We start from the raw sequence: 11,301 nt of genomic DNA, 5'->3' as shown, positions 1-11,301 counted from the left end.
CAGATGGCTGATGGGAGTTGGGGGCAGGCTCCCTCCTGTCTATGTGGCATGTGTGTTTCCACGGCAGCAACACGCGCGTGGCGCTCTGTCACGAGTTACGGAGACGACACAGGATATGTCAATTATCAACACACACACACACACACACACACAGGAATTATGGGGTTTCAACAGGTCTTCATTATAATATAGGACCCTTCCTGTCCTATCCCTGACCCTGACCAGAAAAAGGAAACCTTGTAAACTCAGCTCTTTGTGTGTGCACGCGTGTGTGCGTGTGTCCACATCACCACTTATATTTCCAAATTTCCCTTCCTGGGGATTAAGTGTAGTGAAGTGTTCTCCTATCATGGAGGACACCACTTTTCAAAAAGCTAGAAGTCGCCCCATGGAATGTGCCTACACATACACACAAGTACCCATTTTTAAGACCGACCAACAATTCTTCTCCTTCCTTCGTACACACACACACACACACACACCGACACACACACGCCGCCTACCCAGACTTATGGCGGCCCCTCATCGTGGCCCCCGGCTCCCTCTTGGCCCCCGGGTCGTAGCTGGGGTCCACGAACTTGAAGACGTGACCGGAGCCGAACTGCAGCGTGGCGCCGCTGCGCAGCACGGTGGTGTCGGCCACGCGCTGCCCGTCCACGTACGTCTCCGCCTCCAGGCTGTGGGGCGTCACGGTGACCAGGCCCTCGCTGTGCATCAGGTGACAGTGGTGGGGGAGGATGCCTGGACCAAACAACTGTGGGGGGGGGGGGGGGGGGGGACGACGAGACGAGACGAAGGAAGGAAAATAATGTTTATTGGTCGAAAATGTGACATCTACACATATGAGCCACGCTGAAAGGAGGGGCCAGAACAATGGCGTGATCGTCTTCTGTCAGGATGGGAAAGGGAGTGCCCGCACACGCGCACACACCTGTATGGAGCCGTCCTCTGTGTGGTCCGAGCCCACCTCCGTGAGGCTGTGCTGCAGACGGTACAGCTTTGGTTTGTCCCTGGAGTCCGACCCATCTACACGGCGAAACGAGCGAGTCAGTACACAAACGCACACTACATATCCACAGTACATAAAAGGCTCCAACGTGTATTCTCAAGGGGGGGTCTGGCTAAGAATTGGAGGAGACTCATTAGTGACTGTGTGTTTTAGTAGAAGCAAAGCGGCATATTAGTTTAACAGAGCAGGAAGACCTGTCCTTGTTGTGGCTAGCTAACAGGTCGCTCTTCTGACTCAGAGAGGGGATCTGTCTATCTGAAGGTAGTATAAACCCTGCTTAGACCAACTCCTAGATACAGCTCTGTACTAGCTCAGCCTGGGTCTGGAGAGGAGAGAAGAAGAGAGGAGAGGAGAGAGAAGAAGAGAGGAGAGAGAAGAAGAGAGGAGAGGAGAGAGAAGAAGAGAGGAGAGGAGAGAGAAGAAGAGAGGAGAGGAGAGAGAAGAAGAGAGGAGAGAGAAGAAGAGAGGAGAGGAGAGAGAAGAAGAGAGGAGAGGAGAGAGAAGAAGAGAGGAGAGGAGAGAGAAGAAGAGAGGAGAGGAGAGAGAAGAAGAGAGGAGAGAGAAGAAGAGAGGAGAGAGAAGAGAGGAGAGAGAAGAAGAGAGGAGAGAGAAGAAGAAAGGAGAGAGAAGAAGAGAGGAGAGAGAAGAAGAGAGGAGAGAGAAGAAGAGAGGAGAGAGAAGAAGAGAGGAGAGAGAAGAAGAGAAGAGAGGAGAGAGAAGAAGAGAGCAGAGGAGAGAGAAGAAGAGAGGAGAGGAGAGAGAAGAAGAGAGGAGAGAGAAGAAGAAAGGAGAGTTGGTTTTACCTTCGTGGTGCCGATAGGCGTAGTAGGCATAGTGATTCCCTCTCCCTAGGTGGGTAAGCAGACATGCAGAAGAGGCCGCAGAGACACACACACACACACACACCATGCCAGAGGAAGGCAGGAGAGAGATCACACACACATACACACACACATAGCAGAGGGTGAAAAATGCAGCAAGGAGAAAAGGCAGCACCCCTTCATTCCCCCGCCCCGAAGACTCAAACACACACACACACACACGCTATCCCAAAGCTTCCATTCGAACGGTACGCCTTCCACCCAAACAAACACACCTCCAGCCCCAGCCCCTCCACACACACACACACACACACAGTCTCCGGTCCACAGCGGCACCCAGGGGAGATCATGCTGCTAGGTCCGTTAGGAGTCGCCAGTCGGAAGTAGCATTCACCTCCATACACTTCCTGTCGCCTAACAGGAAGTGGTCGACCTAACTCTACCCTGACCAGGGTTAGTCTGAGCAGAGACAGGAGCAGTTCTGTTAGACAGCAGGTGAAGTATAGGGGGGGTGGGGGGGCAGGAAGGGGGTCAGGGGGGTCAACAAGCAGCTGTTAAAAAGTTTGGGGGAGATGGGATGGTCCAGGGGTTGGGGGGGTTGGGGAGGGGGGGGGGGGGGGCAGGCCACTCACCTTGGTAGAGGAGACAAGTCACAGACCGGGCTGGTCACCTGACCCGTCTCACTCTAAACCCTCTGCTGCTGGAGGCTGGAGGCTACTGCACCCTCAGAGCCAGTCACCGTGTGTGTGTGTGTGTGTGCGCGCGCGTGTGTGTGTGTGTGTGTGAGAGAACTGACTCTCATGGCTGAACCAGAGTGTAAGTGGATGCATGCACGTGTGAATGTCGGCCTTCTTTTTTGACTACTCATGAATGTGTGCGTGTGTGTGCGTGTGCGAGTACCTGGGCTGAGCTCCACCAGATAAGGCAGTTTCTCCGGGGGGAGCGACGTGTGCAGCGGCCCATCCAGGGGCCTCCCTCGCTGGGCCTTGTCCTCTGGCTTGCGCCCCCCCTTCCTGGAGGCGTGGTCTGGAGGTCTCCTCTTCAGCTGGAACACCAGGTTTCCTGGATGCAACGGACGCAAGGAGTAGTGACCAGGAGTGACCAGCAGGGGGCAGCATGGCATCCAGGTAAATGTAGTGCTCAATTGGCAAATGCTTGAAAACTAGGTGACACAGCAGGGGCACAGCAGGTGACAGGAAGTAGTTGTCACCTCTGTCGCTGGGCCAGTCTCTGAAGATCTGGAGGGGACAGTCTGCGTCGTCCAGGATCACCTCTTTCCCAGACTTATCATCTGTTTGCTGTAGCAGGACAGAAACGCACACAACCTTCTATCAACCACACACAACCTTCTATCAACCACACACAACCGTCTATCAACCACACACAACCGTCTATCAACCACACAAACCTTTCTCAATGACACACAACCGTCTATCAACCACACAAACCTTTCTCAATGACACACAACCTTCTATCAACCACACACAACCTTCTACAGTATAAAACTTCTGTTACCACTGCTTCTCTCATATTGTCTGGTACTGTACCAACACGCATGAATAATTGTGTGTGTGCGCGTGTGTGCGTGCACAATGCCGTGGGCGCAAGGGTGGGCTGAGGACAGCTGTCCGAGGGGCTTTTAATGTGATTGGCCATGACTGCTACTGTCATTAATATGATTGGCTGATTCCGGAGCTGACAAACAGTAGGGAGGGAGGGGTGGGAAGGTCACACCGTGTTGGTATGGCGATGTCTGACACACACACACTTAGATAAACGTGTTGCATCTGCTTGCTGGAGAAATCCAATTCAATTACTATCATAGCAGCCTGAGCCAAACATGAGAGAGAGGCAGAGAGAGAGAGGCAGAGAGAGAGAGACAGAAATAAAACCTGATATATGGAGGGTTTATCCTAGGGCAAGGCCGGTTACCGCAGAAACTTTCAATCAGCTTAAATGGTTTTCAGCCCCGCCCTCCTGATGCTCTGTCATAGACTGACACACGGTCGCCATGGGGGCGAAAGGCCCTGTTTCAGTTTTAGCTCTGATTTCTGAGGCGTGTCAGTGTGTATGGGCTAGAAATGGTAGGTAGGGCTGGTAGGGGGTAGGTAGGGCTGGTAGGTAGGAGGTAGGTAGGGCTGGTAGGTAGGAAGGTAGGTAGGGGGCTAGGTAGGGCATGTATGGCTGTCAGGGGATGTATGGCTGTCCGGGGGTAGGTAGGGCTGGTAGGGGGGTAGGTAGGGCATGTATGGCTGTCAGGAGGTAGGTACCCGAGCGATGCAGTACTCCCTGGGGTTCTCCTTCTCCAGGCCGTACTTCTCCAGAGCCTCCACCACGGCCAGGTCAGCCATGTCTGACGTCGACAGCAGGATGGTCTTATAGGGGATGTTGGGCTTCAGGCTGTCAGCGTAGATCCTCAATGTTCCTCCTGCACACACGCCACACACGCCACACACGCCACAGACACAGGGGTTAAACAGACACACCCACATATCTCTTTTAATGCCTTCCCTCTGGGTAAACTATTTTGCTGTCTTTCCATTGCAGAGATATTCCACATCTGAGACGACACTGCTGGCTGGCGGCGCAGTCAGTCACGCAGCTGGGTACACACACGCGCGCGCGCGCACACACACACACCCTGTAATCCACCACAACAAGATGCTAGTTTTAGTCAGTCTGGTGAATGTGTATTGAGTCTTGTGAATCTGTTGTTGAGGCTAAAGCTGCTTTCATAAAATAAAAAAAAACATCTCATATAAGTAAAGTTTATTTGTATTTTATTATCTCGGCTGTTGTTTGTGCCCTGGTATGACAACTCTCTGCACACCAACCCCCCCCCCCCCCCCCTCCCTATGGGCTAGAGCAGTAGCAGTCACAGAGAGGTTGATGTCTGGACCTGGAGGGGATGGGGAGGGGGGGGGGGGTAGGGGTCTATGTTATGACACTTCTCCACCCAGCCCGGGCACAGAACACCCCCTCAGAGACCAGACAGAACAACATGATGCCCTGCCAGCGCCAGTCTGCTGTGTGTGTGTGTGTGTGTGTGTGTGCACTTGCCTGGTGTTTACTAAGAAAAAGGCTAAAGCAGTTAAGGGTCTGTCTGGCTGTGTTGTTATATAAGAGCTAGTGGGAAAGTGAAATGGGCACTAGACACACACACAGACAGACAACCACCCCGACACGCGCACACACAGTGACACAAACCTGAGTCCGGTCGTCCGTCGTTGCTCTTGAACTCCTGGATCCTCTTCTCCAGCTTCTGCTGCCGGCGTCTCTTCATCACCACCTCCGGGTTGGAGATGGTCCTGGTGAAGCTGGTCTCCGGCATGTCCTTGTACACCTCCGCCGCCAGCCGAGAGTTCTCCCTGGGGGGGGGGGGGGGGGTCAAGAATACCGACGGCTATTGACGTTGGGGGTGAGAGGTGGGTATGCAGAGTGGGTCATGTGCTGTAGGTTTTGTAGGATGTACTGTTGTTATTATCATGTGATGTGCTGTTTGGTAAATTGTGCGAATGTTTTTTTTTTATCATGATATTGTTCGTATTGCACTGTGTTGTGTTTAATATCCTCCTGCCTGAGGACTGCAGGTGTGAACTAGCTCTGTGGCTAACTTTGGCCCCCGCAGTTGTGCGAGGCCCGATAAACCAGTGTGTGTAGGTGTGTGTCCTACCCGTCCTCCCGGCTCAGGGCCAGCTCGTCGCCGTCGGGGATGCGGGCAAACGCCTCTTTCTCCCTCTTCTTCTCCTTCTTTTTCTCCTTCTTCGACAGTGTGCGCTTAAAGTTCTGGATCACGCCCTCCTTCTCCGGCCCGTTGCTCTGCGTCTTCTGTGGGGGGGGGAAAGGGGGGGGGGGGGTGAGGCTCGTTGCCGGGTCGAGGTTAATTAAGGCTATCTGGCGGACTGAATGGGAGTGCAAGGGCCCTTTACAGCTCCCCGGGCAGGGGTGGTTATCCTGTCATTGGTCAGCTGTGTAGCCATGCATTAAGGACACACACACACACTCTTTTCCAGGGCCAGGGGGAGAGTGGTATTTCTGGATGAGGGAGTGGAAAGAGGCTTTGAGGGAACGTCGAGTCAAGTAGTCCTCCATAAACCTCTCTCCATCTCCCTGGAGAGAGGGAGGAAGGAAGAGAGAGGGGAGACGAGGAGGAGGGCAGAGAGGTCAGAGACAGGCGGACAGAGAGAGGAGGCAGAGAGAGAGAGAGAGGGACAGAGAGAGGAGGAGGAGGACAGAGAGGAGAGAATGAGGGAAAGAGAGAGAGAAAGGGGGACAGAAAGACAGAGGAAGGGACCAGAGAGAGGAGGTAGTGGAAGACCCACCCAGACCCTCCAGACCATGCAGAGCTTGGCGGGGCTGGGGGCAGCAGGGCGGGGGGGGGGGGGTGGGGTGGGGGTCAGGGATGATGATGCTGGCGGGAGGGATGAGCGTTACCTTGGGGATGATGTCGTTCTCGTTTTTCAGGACGAAGCGGCCCTCTCGGTCGTCCTTGTTCCAGTTGAGCTGCACCACCAGAGGCTTCTCATCCAGGTCCAGCTTACGCTCTTCTAAGCCAAACACAAGCACCAGTTAACCCAGACTAGTTATCGCAGACTAGTTATCCCAGGCTAGTTATCCCAGGCTAGTTAACCCACACTAGTGACCTCAGACTAGTTATCCGACTCACCAGGTAACCCACACCAGTTAACCCAGACTAGTTATCCCAGGCTAGTTACCTCAGACTAGGTTATCCCACTCACCAGTTAACCCAGACCAGTTAACCCAGACTAGTTAACCCACACAAGTTACCTCAGACTAGTTATCCCACTCAACAGGTAACCCACACAAGTTAACAATCTCACTAGTTAACCCTGAACAGATAAACCATGCTCACTAGTTAACCCAGACTAATTAACCCATACTAGTTAAATCATACTAGATAATCCATGCTCACTAGCTAAACCAGTTAACTCAAATTAAAACTATGAAAATAAGTGAGCAGGTAGTTATGATGCCTAACCTAAACGCTTACATTCTCAACAGACACGGAAAAACAAAAGTCACAGGTCCAATAAACATGTGCATGTTAATGCCCGGTGTAAACAGGACCCCCCCCCCCACACACACACACACACACACACACACACACACACACACTCACCCCCGCTGACGTGGACCTCGTAGAGGGAGTATTTTGGCGAGGACAGCATCCTCATGTCTGGACGGAACTTCTCGGCCAGCGTCTCGATGACGTCCTGTGTGGTCGCAGTGCTCGACACGCGGATGCACTTGGTGGCAAAGTTCCCTGCCACGCGGTCCTGGAAGTAGAACCTCATAACGCCATGGAACTCCAGGTCCTGAGGAGAGAGAGGAGAGGAGTTAGGCTTCCGGAGACTTCTCTGCGATGAGAGAGCTAATATAAGAGATGAAGAAGGAGAGGGGGACAGAGAGAGAGAGACAGAATAAAGGAAGGAAAACACTTTTTCTGGGACAAGAGAGAATACAAGGAAGCTGGCTAGCCTGGGGTTAGATGCTAGGGTTTCAGAGCCACGCGTGCAGACCGAGAGAGGGAGGAATAGAGAAAGGAGAGACAGAAAGGAGAGAGAGAGAGAAAGAGAGCGCGAGAGAGAGCACGAGAGAGAGAGCACAAGAGAGAGAGAGAGAGAGAGAGAGAGAGAGAGAGAGAGAGAGAGAGAGAGAGAGAGAGAGAGAGAGAGAGAGAGAGAGAGAGAGAGAGAGAGAGAGCAAAAGAGAGAGCAAAAGAGAGAAGAGGAGACGGGCGCCTGGAGACAGGCACTGCTTCCCTTTATTCCAGTAACAATAGCAGCGAGCAGATCTGTGTGAGTAGCACTGCTGGAAGATTAACATCTTAGTCCTTCAACACAGGCCGATGACACCTGGGGAACAAGAGCCTTGGCGCGCACACACACACACACACACAACTACACCAGGACAATATGAAATAGGGCTGGCTTCCGACCACACCTAGCCCCAGGGACAAGATGTCACATTGTCTGATGCACGCACACACGCATACGCGTGTTTAATGGCAGTGATTTGTGCAACCCTTACAACTTGCCTGCAAACACACCACACGCCCCCCAAAACCCTCCCTTTCTCCGTCTCCCAAAAAAACGGACCACAAGAAAACACCTCTCACATGATACAACATCACTAAGTGTCCCCTAAAAAAGGACAGAACTATTGAGGTTCTAATACCACCTCCTGACACTACACCCTCCCAGTCCAGAATAGGTGTACTTCCCAGGGCAGGCCAGCAGGGGGCAGCAGCTAGTAAGCCAGCCATGCTAAGGCCACATGACGAGGTTTTAGCTACTAGTGGTAATATCAACATTGACTCACAACAAAAGTAGCTTGTATCTCGCTAATGCCAACACAACATTACAAGGAGAGTAGCTATCCACTAGTTTGCTGTGCCAACAGCATTACCACTGGAGTACCTAGCAGCTAGGTGGCTGTGCCAACATAGCATTAGCACTAAAGTAGTTAGCAGCAAGCTGGCTGTGCCAACATATAAAATGACTCCTGATAAAATGAACTCGACCCGAGTTGATCTGGCTCATGTGACATGAGAGCAGCCTATAGCAGACACCACATGGATTATCCTGCCTTAATCCCATCAGTGTCTCTAGTCATGCTTTCTATGAAGGCTTGCTTTGCAACACACTGACGAGCATCGGGACAGATGTGTGTGTGTGTGTGTCAGGTGCATGTGTCAGGTGATTGTCAGGGATCAAACAACTCTAGGGTCGCATTATAGTGACAAATCACCCCAGCCCTTCTGAGAGGGGATTGGCTAGAGGGGTCCGTCAGTGTTCCGAGCGTGGCATTGGATGAGAGCTGAGGGCTTGTCCACCGTCTGATATGAAAGAGAAACGCAGGCTGTTACATCATCGCTCTGCTCTGCCCTCAGACTTCAGCTAGCCTGAACAATAAGACACACACACACACACAGGGAGAGACAAGTGTGTACACCACTGTGTTCTTAGCCTGTTTCTGTGTGTACCAACGACTTTCGGGGAGCCTTTGCTGTTAATAATGCGTATCTCTACACTTGGAATGTCATGTTCCCGTTGAGTCATTGTAGTGCGGAAAGAGAGGAGAGAGACCAGGAAAGGAGAAATGTGTCATGTTTGTTAGCACTCTAAACAAAGGTGAGGTGGGAGTACTGGCATGCAAAACACATGAGCTCATAGGCTGCGGATCAGGTCAGGTGACCCAGGTGAGACAGAAACAGGAAGTACAGGTGGCGTCCTGTCAAGGCGGGGGCCTGGGTAGCAACTCGGCAACAGAGTGAGCGCACACGTACAGACAAAAACAAACTCGCCACAACCTCTCAGTCTAACAGGAAACAACAGGCACAGCCAAGATAATGTGTGCATGGGCACACACACGCCCACACACACACAGAGTTACTGAAGCACTGAGGGTGTGATGAATCATAAACTCTGAGTGACCTTTCCCCCCTCCCCCTCTCTCCCCCCTTCCCTCTCCCCCCCCCCCCTCTCTCTCCACTTCCCTGAGAAAACATCAGCAGACCTCCATTAATAAAAGGATAGGACTAATCGTCCTAGACTTGTGCATAGGCATGCTTCGTCGCTCGGCTTATCCACCTGCCAGCTGATTCAGTTCCCCCTCTACCCATGATGCCTTGCTGGTGTCCTGTGGGAGCTTTGAAGGCTGGAGGAAGCGGTGGCGTTTACCACACTGGGGCCAGTTCTTCCAGCTTTGCGCACACACACACACATTCAGCATAAACACACACGCTCTCGGCCTTCAAGACTGTACAGGACCCCGGGGACTCAGACTACATGATGAGGTCAGGAGCGGTCATACACACACACACACACACACACACTCGTTCCCCTGAGCCAGAGGCTGAGTTACAGGCAGTAATACAACATACCAAACAGATGCTGCTGTGTGCTGACACAGCGAACAGCAGCACACAGCAGGGCACGGCACAGTAGAGAGCAGTAGAATAGACTAGAGGGGATTGGAGGGTGGGGGTGGGTCATAGTATTGTGGCGTCAGTCCGGCCCAAGGAGGGTGGGTAAACTAATCCTGTGTCTGGGCCCGCGACTGCAGGAGAGGAAGAGAGGGATAAGGAGGGATGGTAAGGGGCTCCCTCCTTCCTTTGACCTCCGCTGCCCTCTCCCCTCCTTCTCACCCTCTTTCCCCCCTCCCTACCCCTCTTTCTCCTTCTCACCCCTCCATCTCTGGCTGACCAGGACAACGGGTCTCGCGAACAGTTCCTTAATCTCCACCCGGCTTCTCACCAGCAGGCCCCCTAACCATGAAAACACCCCCACCCCCCAGGCACCACCCACTCTACCCACACTCCTCCTCCAGGAGGGACGCCCTGTGTGTGGGTGGGTGTGCGCGGTGTGAGAACATCTGTCTCAAAGGGAGCATGCGCACACACACAGCCAGAAGAAAGACCGCCAGGGTGTGCCGGTATTTCCCATGTCACGTGACCTGGGTCCTGACCTCAAGCTCCACGCAGGTCACTCAACACACTTCCTGCTCCATGTCCAATCAAGCTTCCCGCTGGAGGCAGAGCAGGCCTGGGACCAGCGTGGGAAGCCAAAACACTGTGATGCATTGGACAGCAACTGAAGGTGGGTTCGATTTGAATCACAGTTGGTCCCTACGGGCCTGCTCTGGTTTAATAAGATTCCTACAAGTGTTTAAGTGTGTGTAGATGAGTCATCGGGGCGGGGGCCCCAGCTGACCCAGGGTCAGCCTCTAGGGGCTGCAGGAGGGGGGAGGGGGCTGGAGTAGAAGATTAGCTAATCTGATTAGCCGACCTGTTTGTGTACAGGGACAGATTAGAAGTGCGCGGGTCTGGATGCAAGTCTGGCTCAGGAGGAGGAGGAGGAGTAGGAGGGGGAGGACAAGGAGGAGGAGGAGGAGTAGGAGGGAGGACAAGGAGGAGGAGGAGGAGGTGGAGAGGAGGAGGAGGAGGAGAAGAAGGGGGAGAAGAGCAGGAGTGAGAGGGTTGTGACAGTGTAAAAACATAGTCGGTGAGAGAGAAAATAGCCTGCCTTGACCCCTCTCCCTCGACCCTCCCTCTTTCACCCTCCCTCCTTCCATGCTGTGGAGGCCCCGACATGCAGTTAAACGGCCCGGCCAACCATTCGGAACTCTTCCTCCTCTCCTCCATCCCTCTCTCAGGGAGCTCGTTAGGACAGAATGCTGCTCGCTCACCCACCACTGCCCCCTCAGCCCAGGGAGGGAGGGAGGGAGGGAGGGAGGGAGGGTTGGGAGGGAGGGAGGGAGGGAGGGAGGGATGGGAGGGAGGGAGGGAGGGAGGGAGGGAGGGAGGGAGGGAGGGAGGGAGGGAAGAAAGACAAAGAAAGAGGCCCCTGCAGCAGCAGCAGCATCTTTAATCAGTGGCTTCAGGGATCTGTTAACTTTGAGGGGTCGATGTTGAAGCAGAGAGCGAGCGGGGGAAGGGGTGAACGGGGG

General features: G+C 53.5%; 1 protein-coding gene across 1 annotated transcript; it reads right to left on the bottom strand.

Annotated features, from left to right (window-relative positions):
* Positions 1 to 499: 499 nt before the first annotated feature.
* On the bottom strand, positions 500 to 7,166 carry LOC134015836 (afadin-like; the record flags this gene model as incomplete). The annotated part of the gene is made up of 10 exons (XM_062455362.1): positions 500 to 754; positions 932 to 1,026; positions 1,813 to 1,857; positions 2,731 to 2,892; positions 3,041 to 3,128; positions 4,101 to 4,258; positions 5,038 to 5,198; positions 5,504 to 5,658; positions 6,265 to 6,377; positions 6,971 to 7,166. Coding segments are annotated over 10 exons (1,428 nt in total), but the record flags the coding sequence as incomplete, so codon positions are not given.
* Between the last annotated feature and the right edge of the window lie 4,135 nt (positions 7,167 to 11,301).

This window comes from Osmerus eperlanus, unplaced genomic scaffold (assembly GCF_963692335.1).
Source record: "Osmerus eperlanus unplaced genomic scaffold, fOsmEpe2.1 SCAFFOLD_806, whole genome shotgun sequence".
NCBI lineage: Eukaryota > Metazoa > Chordata > Actinopteri > Osmeriformes > Osmeridae > Osmerus > Osmerus eperlanus.
The sequence above is the reverse complement of the archived record's forward strand: the minus strand, read 5'-3'. Positions and strand labels throughout refer to the sequence as shown.